This window comes from Lissotriton helveticus, chromosome 6 (assembly GCF_964261635.1).
Source record: "Lissotriton helveticus chromosome 6, aLisHel1.1, whole genome shotgun sequence".
Taxonomy (NCBI): Eukaryota; Metazoa; Chordata; class Amphibia; order Caudata; family Salamandridae; genus Lissotriton; species Lissotriton helveticus.
This window is the reverse complement of record NC_136067.1, coordinates 997,692,136-997,715,281: the sequence shown is the minus strand read 5'-3', so window position 1 is coordinate 997,715,281 and position 23,146 is coordinate 997,692,136. Positions and strand designations below refer to the sequence as shown.

The window sequence follows — 23,146 nt, the reverse complement described above, 5'->3', positions numbered from 1 at the left end:
GGGCGAGTGATGGTTCAGTACATAAAATTTTATTAACATGATATTTCAAAAAAATTAAATGCTCTGTCAATAAATAAATGCATAAAAACCGAACCAGTGACTCGCAACTCGTGAGCTGTAAAGCCACGACAAGGCACCAACCGTTTTACAGGCCATTCACGCACCTTTCATACCTGATACAAACCAGACCACTGACACCATCTGGAAGGAAAAGCAACACATTACAACAATCACAATAAGAGACAAGGTACACCCTACTGCAGAAAGAGAAAAAATATATATTACTGCACAGCCATCTAATCCGCAAGCACACACACATACTGGTTGGATTTGGCACGAGGGTGAGTGATGATTCAGTACATACAATTGTATTCGCAAGTAATTTCACAAAAATGAAATACACTGTGTATAATTGAAAGTATGATTAACTGAACCACTGACTCACAGCTCGTGAGCTGTAAAGCCACGTCAAGGCACCAACCTCTTTACAGGCCATTCATACACCTTTCGTACGTGTGACACATACAAAACATTCACACCGCCAGCCGCGGACCCATCACATTTCAACACTCACACCAGCAAACAGCGCCATTCAAGGGCCCATCACTTTCACACACCCACATTTCTGACACTGCAACTACACAAAATGATGGACTGCGTGGAGTGTCACTCAACTAGCAGTGTGTGTAGTGACCAACAGAAAGTAACTACTCACACACCGCCAGCCGAGCGCCAGTCCACCCACACCACCATCCAAGCACCAGACCATGCACACCGCCAGCCAAACACCACTCAGCGCACACCGACAGCCAAGCACAACTCCGTGCACAGACAGCCAAGTACCACTCCACACACACCACCAGCCAAGCGCCACTCCACACACACCGCCAGCCAAGCACCACTCTGTGCAGTGCACAGACAGCCAAGTACCACTCCACGAACACCACCAGCCAAGCGCCACTCCACACACACCGCCAGCCAACCACCACTCCGTGCACAGACAGCAAAGTACCACTTCACGCACACCACCAGCCAAGCGCCACTCCACACACACTGCCAGCCAAGCACCACTCCGTGCACAGACAGCCAAGTACCACTCCACACACACCATCCAGCCAAGCGCCACTCCACAGACACCGCCAGCCAAGCGCCACTCCACACACACCACCAGCCAAGCACCACTCCACACACACCACCAGCCAAGCACCACTTCGTGCACAGACAGCCAAGTAACACTCCACGCACACCACCAGCCAAGCAGCACTCCACACACACCGCCAGCCAAGCACCACTCCGTGCACAGACAGCCAAGTACCACTCCACACACAACATCAAGCCAAGCGCCACTCCACACACACCACCAGCCTGCACACCAGCCTGCACACACCACAACACATTTAGAATTCTTTTTTTCAAAATAACACTAAACAAATGGAAATACCTACAAATCAGCTAACACAAATTCTAAAACTAAACACATTGCACTAATGCCAATCCTTGAAGCAAACTACAAATGTTTACAGAATTCAGACCAGGCAATTCACTTTACAGCTCATTAAAACTCCCAAAACTTATTTTGTGTGTGGTACGATTTAAAACAAGCTGACAGACACAATCCAAGCTTAGAAGGACAGTCAGGGCAGTACATTCGAGACTCCTTCCGCACGCCTCTTCGCCAACAGACTCTGCATCTTCTAGTCGGAAAGTCTCTTGCGGTAGTGGGAGGAATGTATTCAGGAAAGTGGCGATCTTTCAATCTAGTCCCATGTAAATGTAAACTTAATAAAAGGCATCTTCGACTCAGGACAAGACTTCTGGTACACAACAAAACCATTAAAGGATGCCAAGTGGAACAGATGGATAGCCAACTTCTTGTACCAAACGTAAGCCTTTCGAAGAGCAGCATAAGGTTCCGACCTCTGATCTACTTAGTCAACACCACCCATGAACTTATTGTAAGCTAAAATGCACACAGGTTTGCGCACTTCAGCACCCTGACTCCAAACAGGCACAGGTACAGTACTTTCATCGTGGATAGTAGTCAGCATGTACACATCTCTCTTGTCTGAAAACTTCACAGCTAGAAGCTCCCCACATCGCAATGCAGTAGACTGTCCCCGCACAAGCCTTTTGCAAACAAGTTCCTTTGGGAAACCTTTACGGTTACTGCGCATTGTGCCACAAGCAACAGTGCCCACTTTGCCCAACTCCTTGAACAACCGCACACCAGTGTAGAAGTTATCTACATATAAATGGTGGCCTTTGTTAAATAATCCTCTACCTAGTTCCCACACAATTTTCTCAGTCACTCCAAAAGTAGAAGGACAACCAGGAGGGTTAATGCTGGACTCCTTACACCTTGAAATTGTAGACATATCCAGTCTCACTGTCACACAGCATATACAGTTTGATTCCATAGCGTGCCCTCTTACTAGGAATGTATTGCCTAAAAACCAAGCGGCCCTTGAACAATAGCAAAGACTCATCCACTGCAATTTCTTTACCAGGGGCAAAGATCTCAGAAAAACGATCAACAAAGTGATCAAGGACAGGCCGAATTTTAAACAAACGGTCACAATCAGGGTGATCGAGTGGCAATGCTAAACCATTATCAACAAAATGCATCATCCGAAGAAGAAGCATATACCGATCACGACTTATGACTGCTGGAAATATAGCTGTTGCCATCAAGGGACTAGTGGACCAATATGAAGACATTGATGGCTTCCTTAGCAAGCCCATCAAAAAAGTTAATCCCAAAAACGTCTTCATCTCTTCAACATTTGTGGGAGTCCACCCGGTAGCTCTAGAATGGGGCTTAAGGCTGGCACTGTTGTCCCTCAAAAACTGTTCTGCATACAAATTAGTTTGATCAACAATCTCTTGCAAAAACACATCGTCTAAAAACAACTGAAAAAATGTATTGGCAGAAAATTCTCAGTATTCACTCTACACACAGGAACACCAGTGAACTCTGGCAATGCCGGCTGCACCATGCCAGGGGGAACCCAGAGGCCATCCCTATCAATGGGGGGAGCAGCCACCCCAGCCTGCAGCCCAGAAGCCTCTTGCTGCTGTTCACCAACAGGAAGCCTAACAGCCACAGATACTTCTGGCTGCACAACACCAACAGAAAACATAGCATCCCGAGAGGGCTCTTCCTGCACTACACCAACGGGAAGCCTAGCAGCCTGAGATGCTTCTTGCTGCACTACACCACCGGGAAACCAAGCAGGCCCAGATGCCTCTTGCCGCTCTACACCAATGGGAAGCCTAACAGCCCCAGATGCCTCTTGCTGCACTACACCAACAGGAAGACTAACAGCACCAGATGCCTCTTGGCGCACCACAGCAATGTGAAGCCTTTTGGGCGCAGGCTGCAGCCCACATGCCTCTTGCCGACGTAAAAAGAAAGGAAACCTTGCGGCCCTAGGCAGCAGCACAGATGCTTCTTGGCGCACTACCGGCACATCAATGTCCTCCTCTACTATAGGCACTTCATCAGCACTAGAACAAGATTCATCATCTGATGATTCCATGCGAAGAGAAAACTCACTGCCTGAATCTTCTGCCCCTACCTCTGGGTCCGAATCGGAGTCAGTCTCTGAACCATGGTCAGAGGAAGACTCAAAAAGCAAACCAAGAACCTGCTGAGCAGTAATCCTGCGACTAGCCATTATCCTTACAAAGCAAGAAGACTGCACACACAAGTGAACAACAACCTACACTGTGCAAAGTAAGAAATAAACAAGGTAAGGCTTTCACACAAAGATCTATACAATCCAAAACAATTTCAGTCTTACAAAATCTAGCAACACTCACCAGCACCTACTCTGCTGAGACACAGCAAAAAGAAATGATATCCCAGTTCCTCATCAACAAGCAAATCCGGAAAGTAGCACATGATTTTAGATCTTTGCGCAAACTTTACACATGTTGTACCTCAAGAAAGTCCTAAAGTTCTTATGCCAGAACGACTTTATAACTACTCTCAACCTCCAGGATGTCTATTTTTATGTGCCAATCCTTCCTAAGCACAGGAAGTGGCTACGCTTTACAATAGGTGCAAAACATTTTCAATTAAAGTCCTACCTTTTGGACTTAGGTCCGCTTCACGTGTCTTTACGTAGATCCTGGCGCCAGTGGCAGCCTATCTACGTCTGCAAGGCATACAAATTATCATTACTGAGACAACTGTATAATAAGGGCTCGCTCTTATTTACAGGCAGTCCAGCACACCCAGACTTGTCAGTCACTGTTTTTAAACCTGTTTTTCAATACATCATGACAAGTCCCAACTAGTACTAGCTCCGATATGAAAGTTTCTCGGAGCATCAATCAATACAAACCTAGCAAAGGTATTTGTCTCACACGAACGATGGGCCTGCAGCTCCCACTTGGTGGTTTCTTCTACGTACGAAAAAGTCTGTTTCAGTAGATCCTCAGTCATTCCTGACCTCAGCCTCCACCTGCATCCCGTTGGTTCCCAACTACAGATTGCACATGAGATAATTGCTAGAGGAGCTAGACAAGCAGTGGTTGCAGGTTTCCAGTTCAATCGAAGATCTCATTCAAATCACTCCTCGGATGCAAGAGGCCGTTGTGTTTGGTGGGTCCAAGAAAGAAATTTGTAGAAGGGGTGTGCGTTTCCTTCAAGAAGCGCCAAATTACACAATCACCACAAACGCATCCCTCGAGGGTTGGGAAGCATATCTTCAAGGGCTGAAGGTCAGTGAGAGATGGAACCCTCAACAAAAGGCTTGGCATTTCAATCTGCTAGAGCTAGGTGCCATCTTCTTAGCCCTCAAATCCTCTCGTGCAATCATTCAAGGGGCCACAGTATTGGTTTGCACAGACAATACTTCAAGTATGCATTACTTAAACAAACAGGGAAGAACGAGGTTGGTTCTTCTATCTCAGGAAGCCCAAGAGATATGAGCTTGGGCGATACGACACAGCATCAATCTCTTGGCTGTTCATGTGCCGTGAGTTGCAAATGTGCTGGCGAACACCCTTTCGCAGGTCCACGGTGTCCAACCACGAATAGGAACTGCATCAGCCAACGGCGGATGATCGAATCTTCCAGCAGTGGGATCATCCCGATCTGGACCTCTTTGCGACAGAAAAAAACAGCAAATGTCTGTTTTCTTTGCAAGCTGGCATCTCCACGGCGACTCGCAGGGGAAGGCATTTTCGATAAACTGGTCTCAAATATATGCTTACGCTTTTCCTCCGATACCGTTGGTTCCGAGAGTTCTCCGGAAGATGAAGAAAGAGCTGTGTCGCTTGATTCTCTTCGCCCCCAGGTGGCCTCGCCAATACTGGTTCACCAAACTTCTTCTCCTCTCAGAGTACGATCCAATACAGTTTCGACCAATACCGAACCTCCTCTCCTTTCAGAATGGTCAAATTTGCCATCGGATCCGGCTTCTCTAAAATTAGCAGCTTGGCGTCTGAGCACCTTGAATTAGCTCATCGGGCTATCTCGGCGGATTGTAAGGAGGTACTGGCTTCCGCGAGAGCACCTACTAAAATCAAGACGTACAGACTGTAATGGAAAAGAATCTGCATTTGGTGTTAATCTGCTGGGGTTCACCCATTTCATGCAACCTCCGGACCAGATATATATTTCCTTTTTTCTTGCACTTGGCAAGATCAGGCTTATCTCATGCAACGTTGAAGGTCTTTTTGGCAGCCATTTCAAGGTAACGTCAGGATGGGTCCATCTCTTTTTATTCTTCAAGAATACAACAGTTCTTTAAGGGACTATTCAGAATGTTTCCTCCTGTACGTCGTCCGCCTCCATCATGGCATTTTTTTAATGCAGTATTAGCGCAGCTCATGCGCCCCCCTTTTGAGCCAATTTTAGGGTGAATTGCAAATTCTTAACATAGAGCGTTTCTCTTTTGCTAGAATTAACTTCATCTAGAAGAGTCAGTGATGTTCAGGCTTTCAACATCAATTCACCTTTCTTACAATTCACGTCCAATTCTGTGGTGCTACCTACAAACCCAAGGTTTATGCCTAAGGTGCCTTCGGATTTTCACCTGAATGAACCAGTCATCTTAAAGACGTTTTGTTCCTAATCCGCAATCCACTGCGGAGAGGGCATTACATACCCTTGACATCAGAAGATGTTTAAAATTCTATTTGCAAAGGACCTCTGTCATTCTCATATCCGATCAACTGTTTATTGCCTATGGAAAGATACGGCAAGGACAAGCAGTGTCTAAACAAACCATGGTTAGATAGATTTCTGCAGCTGCTGACTTTTGCCATCTTCATAGCTTATGGACGTTTCCACAACGGGCGTCCAGTTCCCGAACCCACAATTGCTCGTTGGGTTTCCTCGGCCATCGTTTTCTGCCATCAACAGGCAGGCAAGCCTCTACAGTCTTCAATGCGGACCCATTTTACCAGGGCGATGTCGTCTTCAACTGCCCTCTTTGCCGGTGTGCCGCTGCATCAGATCTGCACAGCAGCCACATGGTCAAGCAGGCACACGTTTACGAAACACTACTGCCTGGGTGTCATCAACGAAGCAGACACTGCAGTGGGACAGGCTGTGCTTCGCACTCTTTTTCAATAAGGTGAGCCACTGTCTTCCCTCCTCCATTATGGGAAGTTTTCTTCGGATAATACTGCTTTCTATTCCCTATTCAAGCATGTGAATCTATGAAAGACACCCTAATACTGGAGAAGAACAATTGTTACTTACCTGTAAACAGGTGGTTCTCCAGTATTGGTGTCTTTCATAGATTCACATGCGACCCACCCTTCCTCCCCTCAGAGGCTCTCTTCTCCTCATAGACTCTGTGGTCACTCTTATGCTACGAAAATCTGAGGTGCTGAGCTCTGAGGAGAAGGTTCTGGAGGGCTGCTGGCGCCTGATTGGCTACAGTTTGGACCAACATAATGACAGGAATAGGCTACAAGTGTTTTTTCTCTCTTCATGTATTCCTATGAGGAATTATGTCTAGGAATTTATGACTGTTTTCTAATATGTATTCCATCTGTTATGTGTTACATATACATATTATTAGTATGTTATTGCTATTTTATTTACCGTGGGACTCCCACTCCAACGACGGGGAATATTCAAGCATGTGAATCTATGAAAGACACCAATACTGGGGAACCACCTGTTTACAGGTAAGTAACAATTGTTCTTCCACCCTCACCATTATTTGTGAGAAGGGGAAATGAGATGTGAATGAGAGCGTTAGTTAGTATGTATATTTGCATAAGTAGGTAGTTGAAATTGAAATGTTTATTGTAGAATTGTTTCATTGTGTGGGATGACATTGATAATTTTGTGGAAGCATCCAGTATAGAGGACATGATGGGTCTGTTTGTAATTTTGGTTATGAGGCCTTATTTTATCCTACAATCTCCCCATTTGATTGTTTGTTATTATTATATTATAAAAGCTTTTGTAGCGCGCTCAATTACTAAGAAAATAGTATCCTGGCGCGAAAAAAGGGAGAGGGCAGAGCAGAAGGAATCCAGAGATGGTAATATTGAGAGAAAGAAGAACCCTACAGAGTGGTATTAAAGAGGTGGGTCTTCAGTCCTTTCTTAAAAACAGTGATGGTGGAGGCTGTTTTTAGGTGGAGAGGGAGAGTATTCCAGGCTTTCGCAGCTCTGACTGTGATGGATTGGCCACCTAGTCTGCTGTATTTAAATTTAGGAACTGTCATTTGGCACAAATTGGCCGACCTAAGGGGCCGGTTGGGAACATAGAGGGAAAATCTTTTTCTCAAATAAACTGGACCCGTTTGATGGACAGCGCGGTAGGAGAGGACGAGGATTTTAAACATAATCCTATGAGCGACTGGGAGCCAGTGAAGGGCGCGAAGAGGGTGGCGGACACTGGAGCTTCTGGGTATGTTAAACAAAAGTCGCACAGCGGCATTTTGAATGACCTGGAGGCGATGTATAAGATAGGACGGTAGACCGCAGAATAGGCCATTCGCATAATCTATTCTAGAAAGTATAAGGGCACGGATAACGGTCTCTTTGGCCTCTCTCGGAAGGAGGGGAAAAAATCTACGTAGCGTTTTCAAAGTGGAAAAACAGACCCCTGTAAGTCTTTTTAAATGATCCTCAAATTTGAGGTCATTATTGAACCAGCCTCCTAAATTTTTAGCAGGGCCGCCGATAGATTTAGGACATGGCAGGTCAGCAGGCCAGAGAAAATCGCTAAAATTATCTGGAAAAGAGCCATATAACAGAATCTCTGATTTGCTTTTGTTGCATTTTAGCTGGGCGAGGGCTAGCCAACGAAAAACAGATGTTAGGCAGGATTGGGCCGCCGACGTATCCAAGTTGTTTTTCGGCCATGTAAACAGGAGTTGGGTATCGTCGGCGTAAGCCATAATTTTTGCTCCTAACTGTTCGGCAAGATAGATGAGGGGGGTAAGGTAAATGTTAAAAAGCAGGGGGCTGAGAGTAGAGCCCTGAGGGACACCTGTAGTAAGTTTCTTAGGGGAGGAGGCAAAGGGAGGCATCCAGACTTGTTGCGTTCTGTTTTCTAGAAATGATGTCAGCCTGTCGAGTGCAGGGCCTGTAATGCCAATGGCAGCTGGTCTGGTGAGCAGAAGGGAATGTGGTACCGTATCGAAGGCGGCAGAGAGGTCTAATAAAATCAGAGCCGCTCTGCCACCTCCGTCCAGACATTCCCGGATAGCCTCGGATATTTCAACTAGGGCCGTCTCAGTGCTGTAGGCCGCTCTGAAACCTGATTGGGCTGGATGGAGTGCCTGAGAGGTTTCAACAAATTTATCCAGTTGATTAAATGCGACCTTTTCACATATTTTGACAAGAGCTGGCAGCAGTGATATAGGCCGGAAGTTGGAAGGGACGGCGGGGTCTAGCCCGTTTTTCTTTAGAAGTGGGAGCAGTTTCGCTTGCTTGCAGCAAGCCGGGACAGTTTCAGTAAGCAAAGAACGGTTAATAATATGAGTCACCTCATTTCCGACTATATCTGCTAGTTCCGCAAATACTCTAGCAGGACAAGGGTCAGAGGGGGATCCTGATTTTAAGGCCGCAAGGATATTATCGATGTCCAGTTTCTCTACCGGGGCAAAGTTAGTAAACTGCTCCGTGGGATCAGGCATCGTAGGGGAGGGAGTGGCCAATTGAGATGGGAAACTGTTACAAACAGTTAGCAGATCATCCTGATTTTTTTTGATTTTGTCAACAAAGAACACAGAGAGTTCTTCGCACCATTTCTCCGAGGAGGCCAACAGAGGTTGAGCTGCACAGGGTGAAACAAAGCTTTTTACAATAGTAAACTATGATGACTATGGGTATTGTTTTGTGGAGTGTTTTTTCTCGAAAATTAGAATTACATACATATGTAATAATTGTAGTTATAACTGTTGATAAGGGTACGCGTGTCGTGTGGTATTATGTGTGTGAAAGCATATTTGACATTGTTTGGAGTGTATGGTATTTGAGGGATATAAGATGCATTTTAACATGCTACTTAGATACCAGGTATGAGAGTACTTTAGGTATTGTATTATGGTGTTAAATGTTTTTGTACTTTCAAAGCTGGATTACTTCCATGGCTAATTGGTATACGTCATTCATGATAGTGTATGTAATGTGTTATTTTGTGTGTCAAACCGTTTTGCATTGGTAATAGTTTATGAAAGGGTGAAAGATTAGGTGAAAAGTACAAGACATTAAAACAAGATCAGCACCCCTCTCGAAGCAAGAGAATGACCTCATTATTATCTGCTATTAAGAAAAAAAAACATTTTATTATGCAAACATTATCAAATCGTGGTCAATGAGGAAGGGGCAGGAAAACAAGCCAAGTGGGAGTACAGTTGTCACCGCCATTCAAAGGTTAGTGGAAACGACTGCTTACTGACCTCATTCACCACCATGACCCCCTAAAGTAAGGCCCTATCAGTTCTCTGAGCAGACATGTCTTCTCCAGAGCTCTTCTACAGCCTAATTTTTGCAAATTTGAAGACTGTCTGGGACAGATGACAACTGCTTTTGCGAAGAGGATGACTTAGCAGCCGTCGCTGTTCCAGGCCTTCCTAAGGCTGACAAATGATGCAGGCCGAGGATGACCATGGCAATTGACACATGTCCCATTACCCTGTCTGTTATAATGAATATAGGGTGCTTGGCAAAGTGTTACCTCTAAAACCCTAGTTGTTGATTTCAAAATATTTGGCTCAGAATTTATCCCATCATTCTGTGTTATTCCTGGACTCCGAGTGGAGCAGCCCAAGCTGTTTGATACAGGCACTGCTCTTTTCCGGGCCCATAACTCCATTGCTAAATGTACTTATATTTTCTGATTTATTGTTGACAAGGCAGTAGTGTCAATTTCCAGTTGGTTCTGCCATATACTGGTAGTTATTCAGGCCCCTAAAAAAGCTAGTGAGGGGCTTGCCTGAACCGGCAAAAACTACAAGCTCATTTAGTAAGTTCAAGTGTGTGGACATTAGGTAGTGCATTTTATTAGAAGAGCTGGTCTAAGCTGAACTTGGATGCCAATCTGTAGAATTACTTTAAAACTGAAATCTATGTCCACACCTATGTGATTTGGATGCATTAGTATAACATCTTTCAAAGATTAGTTATTACTGACCTATTTTATTAGCTTTCCAGGAACAGGAAACATAAGTGGTTATGTATGTACGTTGATTAGAGAGAGCTTGCTTGATAAAACAAGGAGGACTGTCCTCACCCAGGTTCATCTCATCTCTGAGATGCACATAGACCTGCCTTTCAGACTCCGTCCACTCTTTCCAACCTCCCAGGCTCAATGCAAACTACTCCACTTTGTTGTTTGATGACTCGGGGTGAAATGTTATGTCCACAATTCTCCTTGAATACTTCAATGAGTATAGTTCACCCCAAAAAAACACAGCATCGGAGTTGGTGGCACTGAAAGGAAACCATAATGCCTGCATACCAGAAGTGAGCCTTTGTAATTGAGGAAGCGGCTAAGAGACTTAGTTTAACCACTTCTCTAACTCGACGGATATTACTGTTGCACCTGGAAAGCCCAAGGCCTTTTGTTGCTTTTTAGGATTCCGTTTTCACTACAAGAAGCATTTTCTGTAATGAAGGTTTTGTTTGACGAGTAGCATATATGTTTTGCCTTGTACCACTGCTCTGATTAAGCCCCATAAGGGGAAATATGGGTCGTCTGTTTACATGATCAAACAGAGGAGATAAATATGTTTGAAGTTTGTTCAGAAATAAAATTTGTTAGCTATGAACAGAACAGATTGCAAAAGCGTTATATAAAACTTACAAATTCAGTTTACTGAAACTCATTGGGATCGAATAGGAACATTCGAAATGTGTTTACTAGTACCACGCTAGAATTATTGTGTTTAGAATTCACCTTTACATCCAATTGTTCAGCATGATTGTGCTCAACATTATTGTGAGTGTTCACTATCAGCAGAAAGAACTAATTCTTATTTTGTTATATTTATATATAATTGGTTATAGCAGTGCAAGAACCCAGCTAATACAATTTTGCCTATTTCATAGTATGTCATAGTTAAATGTTTTACATTTACAGGCTTACCTTTGACCTGACTATTGCTATTATTGGTAATGGAAGTAAGAAGTTGCTAGAACAAGGCTTTATTTCACATTTTTGGTCTGTACCTCAGGCAAGTAGTTATAGCGTATATTAGCGATTTTTAAACATATATTTCTGATAAGTCCTTTCAGAAGTCGTAAGTTGCTAATTATGATATGTAAACTGCTCTAGCTAGGTTTACTGCACAGCAGTCAGCTACCTTGTACAACATAACATTTATTGACCATATACCGAGATCATGCATATTTTTAGGTGCACTAAGAATGTTGTGATCTTTTTGAGGAGAGGCTATATGATAAATTGTGATTACATCATTTAACTAAAATTATTGCTAACAATCGACAAATTGTTATTATAACTTAATATTATGTAATGTATAGCTTACTGTTGAAATAACTTTGCATGTTTACATATGGTTTTCCAAAACAGACACTGAAAATATAAAAAAGAAAAATCCTACATCAATATTATCAGCATTTGGAAGCTCATGGTTTATCCAAAAAGCTAAGCAGGGCATGAGAAAAGCCCAACACCACCATACTTGCCAATACTAATAATCAAAGCAATGGCCGACTGACTGATTTTTTTCTGAAAATCTACAGCCCAGAGATTTATTGGAGCCATCCAAGTGTTTTTGGAAAGCTGAGATTTGAATCTGTGATGGAAGCCGGACCACTTAGCTTTTACAGAGTAAATTTAGCACAACCCTATGATAGCCTTGCAGTACTTTAAATACATGATTTGCAGGACCAACTGGGCTGCATTTGTATGCTTGCTAGAGAAGGTAGGTGTTAGGTTAACTTGAACTAGCATGCTTTTAACCCTCTTGTGTATGTCATGTTAATGTATTTCTTATGATTTCATGTGGTTAAAATGCCACTTGCTCTGATCCAAGTTGAATGCCTTAGGTCATATGATTTAATTTCCGGTGAAGTCTTCATTAGGCTAATTGGTAGTGTTACATGTTTCCTACAAATGTAGTAGGACTATGGATTGGATCAACAAAACTTCACAATATATGGGTTGATGGCCTGATTTAGATCTTGGCGGACGGGTTACTCCGTCACAATGGGATATATGTCACCAATGTGACAGAGTAACCCGTCCGCCAACATCCAAATCAGGCTCTGAGTCATCTTTTATAATCAAGAAATGTTGGACCGGCTAGCTCACAGTACCGCATCTAAACTCCTAAACCTCCAGAGTTGTATATGCTGTTGGCAACCTTGATCATGACTACCATTAAACCCAAGGAATTTTCGGAAACAGATCTAATCCTTTCATTTGTCACTTTTCCATGCTCAAGGTTTCACAAAGAAAAGAGACAATAATCAATTTCCGAATGTTTATTGAAAAGATCTAACAATTGTATATAAAACATGACCTGAGATTACTAGAAAGTTGAGACACATCATTGTTATAAGCATTATTAGAAAAAAAACAAATATGCGTAATTTGCCTATTTTGATTATTCCTAAAATTACTCCTATCTGTCACTAATACCCCTACACTAGCGAGAGGTTGGTGGGAGTACCCTTCTACAAGACCAAGTTGGAATGCTCTAATCCAAATGGGCACTGTTTAAATAATAAAGTACCAGCCTTATCCCATTCTGCACGAGACACAGAAAAACATCTTTACTTAGTCTGGAGAAAAGAGTTGTCTGCTCCGAACACAAAACAAAGCAAGGACATCGCGTTCTAGTAAGTGTCCCTGAAACTACAGAACAACAATGTCTAAACATAGTAATTGAGTATGTGGCATTTTGTCGTATTAATGAAAAATGTGTTTACACCACCATCTTGGAAAGATGCTAAGTTAAAAAGAAAAACTAAAATGGACACATAATTTAATCACTATAACAGTAGTTTGGAAAATAATTAACTGCCAGCTTCTCAGAAAGTGCTGTGAGGTGTTGGGATCCAAATCTTCTTCAGGCATTGTTGAAGTATCCAGACAATGCAATTTTAGATTTGCTGGTAGTACCAGCCACACAACATAAGTATTGTACTGTAAGGAAGATACCTTGGAAGTACTGATGGAAGGATCCAGTTGATTGTTAAGCAGCCATTTGGGTTGGGCCCTACACTGATGGTAACAACAAAAAGCTCATTTACAGCTTCTCAACTCCAACATCCTTTTCAGGTCCTTGAACTGCCATCAAATCTGAAATCCAACATTACCAGGAAGGAGGGCCGGCTCACAAGAATGGTGATTCCTTGTGTCAAACTCTTGTTCTATTTTGGAGCTCAGACAGGAAGCAAGTTATTAGAGCAATTGTTGTGCTCAGCTTGTGTGCAGGGAGTGGCTCGTGTTTCTGTATAGGCCATCAGCAGTATACACTCCACTACAAAACAGAAGAACTCAATTCAAGTATGCAAACAGCCACCATCTTATGAAATATGCTAGCATTCATTGCACCTTGTGGGCACACATACGTTTATGTCACAACGCGGACACTGTTAATTGTGACCACCCACATTTGCAAAGTCTTTTCAGGCTAGACTAATACAGATTTTCACTGCACGTTCATGCTACATATATTACTACAGAATGCCCCTTAAAAATAAATGTTTGAGTTGAAACGGTTAAGGTCATATAGGGAAATTCAAACTTCATGCACAAACATGATTGGGCAGATTAAAATAGGCCCTAAAATCAGTTGTTGGCTTATTGTGTTTGGCATGCGCTTCACCAAGAGGTACCCCTTCTTCACAATTTCCTGATGTAAACTCAACTCTCCAATCCTGATCCAGTGCTATCCCCCCTCTTTTGACAGTAACAAACCTTCAGATCTATCTGGGTATGCATTGGCAGCTAACATGCTCTGCTATTGTATCTCGCTCCGTCACAGATAGGTGCAGCAAGAGCCCCTTGTCATGATGCATCCACCCCACAGCTCTATGTTTTAAAACGTGAGACTTTTCACTAGTGCTGTTAAAAACTGAAGCAAATTTTCATATAATTCTAATCACTCTTTTACTCATTAGATTCTGGCAGATGGCAAAAACGGTCCCCATAGTGGCAGTTCAGCAGCAGACCAAGCTTTCTTAGACTCTCTCGTGGGCAGTACGGCTCAAGTGAGTTCTGCAAACTCCAGTAACCAGGTATGTCCTTGCTTAACCTGCCTGTTTACACAATGTCGAAAATGACCTGTGTACACCATAGACAAACTGTGAATGCTTTGAGTTAGTGAAACATGCAGCTTTTGTGGCCAAAATATTTTACAGTTTTGCTTGCCATTCGATAACATACTGTGCTGCTTCTCATTAACAGATTGTGTTTTTAACAATGTGGTAATCTTGTAACAAAAAGTTAAGAGTGTTTAAATTATTAAACGAAATGACAGACTATATTTCCTTGTTCTTCTAAATACATTGTGTGGAAACCATTTATCTTGATCAAATAGTTATTTTATTTAAACTGAACATACGCATCGAATAGTTAGTGAAATATCTCCCGTGATCCCCGGGTGTACATTTCACTGAAGAAAAAAGTAAGGGTTATTAATAGATATGTCTAACTGTGAGCTTGTAAGATGTGATTGAAAAGATTCTATTGAGATGCTATACATTTCTGAACTAAAATTGTTTGCAGAGGTTACTTTAACACACTAGATCTTAAGCTATGCGGGAAGGTCCTGCCCGATTTTAGTGAACAATATATTCCAGCTTTGTGATTCCTGTGCCCTGAGATGTCTGGAATTAAAGAGCATTTTACTGTGTCTCTAGGATCGCTTAGACTGTAATTTTGCACCCAGGAGCGATTGTGTATTTGTATCACATAAACAACCGCAGTTAGGCAGATGGTCTTATGATTCACAACACCTTGGTTCACTGTCCATTGGTGGTAATTGCTTGGTGGTCTAGTGACTAATTAAATCGAGGGTTTTTTGGTAGTTCGAGGTGGACTGAATCACAAATCTGGTGGTATGCAGGTCTGATATTTATAGTGATTTTAAGAATGATATGGGGCATATACGATATTCAGCGGGGAAATGTGGATACATTGTTTGTAAAGCAGAACAATTTTAATCTGCCAGAGGAAACTACGAAGTAAGGAAGCTCAAGGAAGTATTCATTGAATTCAGAGACCATGCTGTGCTGGTTTAGATTCAATACAGATTTAATTTGAAGAGTTTTGTGAGGCTGCCCTGTCTGGGATACTATATTATTTTAATATCACCACACCCTGCATCCAACATCTAATAATAAATCGCATGCATCTGTGTACTTGTGATTAATTTGGATATACAGCTTGTCTTTGTCAATAATGTAGTTTTTACATTTTGCAATTAAGAAGGGAGTGGACCAGCATGCTTAATGTTATAATATTGTGTTTTATTTGAAAAGATTTATAGATTTAATGTATTTTTCACTCTTGAACCATTGAATGAATTTTTGTTATTTCTAATTCCTGTGAGGACTAGGTTTTAATTGAATGCTTATTGTAGTGTTGATTAACTTATACAAATAAAACTAAAATAAATATATCCATAGGAAAAGTTACAGTGATTAAAGCAGTCCCTCATTATTCTCTTTCACAAGCAAATCAAGCAGAGGAAGATATACTCCTCCTACTGTCCTTTCTCTGTAATTAGTCTTGCTGAGAATATATTTTCAAAGATGCTCGTAGGAAGAATGTGTCCTGTATGAAATGTGGTGCTTTTGGAATAGGCTGCATACATTATTTGAGGCTCAATGTATGAATTAGATATCTGCACCTCAGCATAATTTATATCTGCTAGACACTTTAGTCTCAGATTCCTTACCTTAGAATATTCCTCAGTCATCAGACTGGATCCGGAAAATCTTGAGCTGAACCTTTGTGCACTTTTATGTGGCGTTGATCGGCCCCCTATTGGCGGCATCCACGCAGGAAGTAACATGCGCTGTGTCTATAAAGGTGCCTCTGCAGAGCACTGAAGTCAGTTCTTTTCTTTCTGCGCCATAAGCGTAGATCCTGAGAAAGCTACCTTGTCCGTTTTTTGGGAATTTTTTTTTATGTTGTGTTGCACACTTTGCGTTTTTGTTCCCAGTGTGCAAATAGGGATGTTCCCTAAAAAACTGTGACCTGTGGATCTTAAACACTGTGGTTCCTGTCATAGGCAGATGTCTGTGACGAACCCCTCACCTGGTTTGCCTCTGGTGCTGGACCACATCTCCAAGGCCTTCTGTGACTGTTGCACCACGAATCCTAAGATGCTTTGGGAGTGCTTCATAAAGCTCTTGGTCACCCCACACCAATCAACTCTACGAAGTTCCAGGTCCCGATTGTAAGGAAGGTTCGATGACTTCTTGCTAAGCAGTTTCGGGCGCTCATCGTGCTCAAGGCCGTTGTTGTTGGGTAAGTCACATAAAAAAATAATACGTTTACGTGTTCTGCAAATTCTTCACCGCAATGTACGTTTGTTGACGCCCAATGTCAACTCCGACGCTCACCAGAACTCAGCCTTCTGAGTCAGACAGGCTTTATTTTTTGCTAGGCCTTGTGGGGATTAAGATTGGGGAGGATTAAAGTTTGAGTTATCTTGAGCCCATGGAGAGCTCAAGGATAACCGGTACGAGTAACTTACATATGCAAGTGGTTTGGACACCTCCCCAAACACTGACTTAGTCATTCCTCTTAGTGTGGCTGCGGAGGAAGGGGCTTCACTTGCCATGGTGGTGAGGAAGGTGGCAGATATCCCGGACCTCACGGTGCATTTTGTGGCGGTCAAGACGAATGTCTCTTGAGAAAGGTGCTTCAGCTGGGAGTTGCTCCACAGAACCTTTCCTCCCTTTTATTGAAGTACTCACGGATGTCTTGCTCAGGTCATGGGCCAAGCCCTGCACGGAAGCTCCTGTGCACAGGACGAGTGCCCACCACTATTGCCCCACTCCTGGGGAACTAGCTTTCCTCACCCAGCACTACAGCCCAGAGAGTCTGGTTGTCGAACCTCGACATCAGAGGTCAACCCTAGCATGCTCCCTATCACACCACCAGTTTTGAATAACTAGAGACTGGACACCTTCGTCAAGCAGATGTTCTCTTCTGCCAGCCTTGCACTGTGGTTCGTGAACACTGCATGCCTCTTGGTCTGGTGTGCATACGCAGTTTTGGATTTGCTCAAGTGCTGCTCATGGTCGTCGTCGGAGGCAGCAAAGTGCACCATATACTGCGGACAGGATAAGACCGATTCACTAGGCAAAACGATTGCTTTGTCTGTGGCACTACTTTGCCACACCTGGCCGAGGTTTACAGGCTTTTCGGGGGATGTCCTGGCATCTCTTATGAGCTTTTTGGTGATTAGGTAGATTGGTGCTAAAGCCCTTTTAAGGACAGCCGGGCCACCCCCTGGTTGCTGAGACTCTACACTGCCGCACCAGCCATTCTCTTTCACCCCTTCTGTGGCTACGGTAGGGACTACCAACTGCATTCATTTATGCCTAGCCACCATGGCCAACACGCTCTCCAGTACTTTTGTGGATGTGGTTCCCAAAAGCCCAGTGGGACTCAAGGCCACAGATCTGCCCAGTACTCCACTCTGCCAGGCGTAGCCTCCAAATCCTTTTACTATGCCCTCTCATCATCACGGGCAACCGGTCAGCAGCAGGATCGAGCTCCACCTGCCCGATTCCAGTACTTCACCTCATATGAATGGGTGCTCAAAATTGTTCAGTGGGGTTAACCCCTTTCTTTCCTAGAAACCCTTCCACCCGTGCCACCTGGTCCAAACTGGCTTAGAGAGGACCATCTCCCTGCTGTGATAGGAGCTGCTGTCTCTTTTGGCCACAGGAGCAACTGAGAGAGTGCCACCATCAGAAGAAGGCAGTGATTGATATTCCCGCTATTTTCTGATGCTGAGAAAGGGCGAAAGGCCTCTGCCATATATGAGACCTGCGCCATCTCAATTTCTTCCTAAAGAAGGAGAAATTCAAAACAATCATGTTAGCTCAGGTCCTGTCTGCCCTGGATCTCAGAGACTTGATAGTAGCATTGGACTTGCAGGACGCCTAGTTTCACATACCCATCTTACCAACCCACAGAACTAAACTGTGGTTCATGGTGGACCACAAACACTTTCAGTTTGCTGTGCTCCCTTTTGGCCTCACCATCACCCCTTGAGTGCTCACAAAGGTGATGGCGGTGGTTGCAGCCCGTCTACGGAGGTCCGGGGTCCCAGTCTTTCCCTTCTTCGACGCCTGGCTGTTGAAGGCAGGCTAGCCCCTGGCCGTCATCACCCACCTCCAGACTACAGTGGACCACCTGCATTCGCTGGGGTTTACTATCAAAGTGCTATAGTCACACCTGACTCCCTCTCAGACGTCCCATTCATCTGAGTCATTCTGGATACAATGCCGTTTCAGGGTTATCCTCCATAGCTGCAAATCCAGGATATTCAAGATATGATTCAGCCTCTATTGTGGATTTCGGTGATACTGACGCTGAGGCTATTGGGCCACATGGCCTCCTGCATTAGGATGCTGGTTACACATACCCACTGGTATATGCAGGCTCTGCAATAGGTCCTGAAGTCTCAGTGGGTGCTTCATCAGAGCAATCTCGCCGAACTGATCCAGATATCCACGGGAACTGCAAAAGATCTGCAGTAGTGGCTGATGAACCATAACTGGGTCAGCGGCAGACCACTCTCCTTTCCCCACACAGAGCTCACAATGGTGACAGGTATGTTACTTCTGAGTCGGCCATATACACAAAAGTGTTCCAAAGGAATCACTCAAAAATTGTTTTCAGTGCATTTACAGGGGTTTATTGAATGGCCCTACTGTCACAATAAATGCACTTCAAATCAGTAAGTTTATTCATTTAATCATTTCTGCATTACACATGTAGAACCACAATTCAAATGCTTGGAGGGGTGCCACAAGTGACGGATAAGTGTAAATGGAGATAAGTGAGTGAGCAAGGTGAATGTAATAAAAACAATACAGTTTACATGATAAATAAATGCCTTAACCATCATGGCATCAAAAATAAAGTAGAATCCATACACAACGGATTAATAGGATTTTATAGCATCCGACTGTCTCAAAGTTGATATTTCAACAACTTGGTTATTTGAACTGGATCTTTCTCAGGACAGGAACACCAGGTGGACAATCAACTTGTTGTGTTCGCCGGAGCAAAGAAAAGAAAAGTTGTGCCAAAACGGGCAATCTCTAACAGATGGATTGTGCTCCGCATTATGATATGCTATGTAGTGGCCATGAAACAAGCCCCCTGAGGACTTGTGGGCTCATTCCACCAGCGCCAATGCTCTGACCACTGCATTAGCTCGCAGATTTCCCATCCTGGACATTTGCCAGGCTGCGACATGGGCATCAGTGCACTCATTTACCAAACATTCCTGTCTCGACAGTAAGGCCCGTTGCGACGGGCAGTTTGCTCATTGGGTCTTCTAGGACTTCTTGGTCTAATCTGTGCTAGGGTGGCGCCTATATAAGCGCAGAACATGTAACTTCCGGTGTGGATGACTTGGAGCCGATCAATGCCACCTACCAACAGGCAGATGTACTGCTCAAGAATTTCTATATCCATTGTGGGGCCTGGGGAATATTATGAGGTAAGGAATCAGCGGAAAGATAGTCTGTACTAGATAAGGTGTTACTGAAGGTAAGTGACTTGTTGATCATGACTTGTGTCTTATTATGGTTTCACAAGCTGCTTACAAGGGTTTTTAAATCCTTACATTGCCTTTACAATATTTAAGTGTAGTTAGTGATGGTACTTGAGTACACCTGTCAGGTTTCTCTATGCCTCTTAATATGCAATAAACCTCTTCGGTCATAGGATGTCAAGCAGCTTTGTTATAAGGAGACGCAACCAGCTGTAAATGTCAGTTATCATCTCTTCGTTTGCTTTGGCAACAGAACAATCAACGTTTCTTCTCGGGCCAGCAGAAAGCTACAGTCTCATTTCCAAAGGCTCCTCTTTATTGTAATCCGATAATCTTTAACTGCAGTTTACATTAGGAATCTTAAAATATACCTTCCATTCAGTTGTACATAAGTGTGCCATTATCCTTGCCAACAATAAAGGACTGCAGAGTAGGCGCTTCTGAGGTTTACCAACTTGGTGTGCAGCAGTGGTTCTTAAACTTTCGACTACTATGGAACCCTGCTTAATCTTTGTTGAGATCCGGGGACCCCCAATGAATCATTACTGGAAGCCAGGGACCCGAGCCTAAGCAACTGTGATGGATTTAACCGCAAAACAATTCTCCAAGCTATACACACAAGCATTAATCAAACAAACAAAACAATTAAATAGGTCATTTAATTCACAAACAGATATCAAAATTTAAACTTTAATGGGAAATTTGGAGTATTTCTAAATTCTGAGGATACCAACTTAATTTTTATGTCCTAATTTCAAATTCTTTTCATTTACAGAACGTTTTAACATTTTCAATTTCAGTTTTTCTTCTTTATTTATATACACCTTATTAATCAGTTATTATTATTGTTCTAAGCAGTCGCAAACCCCCAGTGTCCCCGGACCACAGGTTAAGAACTGTTGATGTGGAGCATTGCTGAATTGCCTTTATGTACTATTCTGTTGAGAAATCCTGATTCTTTGGTCAATCCATTCCCTATTTTCCTCTTGCACCTTTCCACATACAACCAAGTAAGAGGAGAGGCAACAGAGATGGATCCAAAAGAGTGGTCAATTTCTATATTGACCTCACTGAGGAGTTCGGAACTGATGACCAGCTCTTTGGAGGGTATTTAGGCAATAGAATGAATAAGGCCATCCAAAAAAAGTCCCTTTAGGTGTGTATTATTTCATGTATCAAGATGTGCTATTCACTCACACACGAAGAACTACTGGAAGGCATCAGGTCTCATCCTACCAGAGCCACCTCCGCATTAGTCAGTAGAACTCCTGTGGCTGAAAGTTTTAGAGTAGAAACGTGGGTATCCCTTTTAACTCTTGCTAAGCACTACTGCTTGGATTCAGAAGTGCAGTGTGGCAGCCAGAACTTCATTATTTGGCCTTCTCTTAAAGTCCCCATCTCCAAGAGATGGATGGCTTGGTAATCTATTCATGGTGGAGAATTTGCAGATAGAAGTATCCATCAAAGAAAGTTAGTTACCTTTGGTAAGGATCTTTCTAGTGGATGCTCTATCTACCTGCAGATTCTTCCCACCTCCAGGTCTTGAAGGATTTAGGCCATGTTAATAATGACCCAATTCAATTGCTGAACTGTGTCCTTACAATATTGATGGTGTTCTCACCCTTTCTCCTCTGTCGCATGCATCGAGGTCAAAGAAGCTCAAAATGTAGCACCAACATTTAAATAATGAATGCAGTAACATGAAGATCCTGTTTTTTGTTTTTTAACCTCTGACCACTCTCACCTTGCTGTCATGGCCTAGAAGTAGAGCTGTGCCAGACCCTGATTAAGCATAGTGTTCCACAGTGCCCCACATGCTCCTTCTCTTTGTCTCCTATTCCACTCACATATCAATTTTCCATAAAAACTTACAGAAAGAAGTATAAATTATTTTGAAGAGAGTATAGTCTGGTATTATGCTTAACTTGCTTCATTTAAAAACTCAACCAGGAACAGCAAGTATAACAAAGGCTAAATTGTCTATGAGCCCTTGGAGGGAAAACACCTTTTCCAATCAAGAAAATATCCAGCCTTTTCTCTCCTCTGATTTATACCCTTGCACAAATTATTTTCTTTGTTGTGCTCTATTCTCATTCACCTCCATTCCCATGTTGTAAACTAAGCAAACCAATGAATAGATCGATCTACCAGCTTGACAACTAGTGCCCCAGCTCAACATCACCAGTTTTACCCAGAATATGTACTGATCATGTTGACCTTTAGGCACCACCTGGAATAAACCAAGGACAAACAAATGCACTTGGAAGGATACCACAAATGCACCCATTACATAAGCTTTCACAGTACATATTGAAACTATACAGCGAAGAAACAATAAGTTAATATCGTAGTAACCACAAAAAGAAGGAAAACACTACCTTCATGTAGCCCTCTCTAAAAGACAAGAGCAGAATAATATATTTTAATCAAATCTACACGTTCCGGTTTGTTGGTATAGAAAATCTATATTTCAATCCCGGCTGACGTTTAAATCTTCTCAAACACCATGCATAAAGCGGGTCTATAGAATTAAAAAAACTAATTCAAAACGGATTTCCCAGAATACTACTCTGAGGACATTGTCTTCTAAATTTGCCCTGGGTGGAAAAGCCTTACAAACAATATCTCCTTGCAAGAATGAGCTCCAAAACCTGATACGTGAACACAAGTTTGATGTATTATCCCTCACCTGGAAAAAGTTTGAAAAGAAACATGCATACTGTCTCCTGACTTAAATCAGCAATTGATGCAGTGGTTACTCCCATTCCTTCCTCATAAGTTTTGAGACATTGAATTACACAAATCTTTAGCTTCAACTGGTAAGTTTAATGATAAAAAAATGTGATGCACCCCGGAGTTGGTCATGGAGAAAATGCCTTAACACGTAACAATTTTTTTTGTGAAGCGAGGCATAACATTGAGTTCACATGTAGATA

The 23,146-nt window shown here is 42.9% G+C and overlaps 1 protein-coding gene across 2 annotated transcripts in view; it reads left to right on the top strand.

Annotated features, from left to right (window-relative positions):
- SNX9 (sorting nexin 9) overlaps window positions 1-23,146 on the top strand; it is an 884,063-nt gene that overhangs the window by 321,922 nt on the left and 538,995 nt on the right. For both annotated transcript variants that reach the window (XM_078648636.1, XM_078648635.1), the window contains exon 4: window positions 14,581-14,697. In XM_078648636.1, the coding sequence (XP_078504762.1) occupies window positions 14,581-14,697 (117 nt within the window). The remainder of the gene's footprint in view (window positions 1-14,580; window positions 14,698-23,146) is intronic.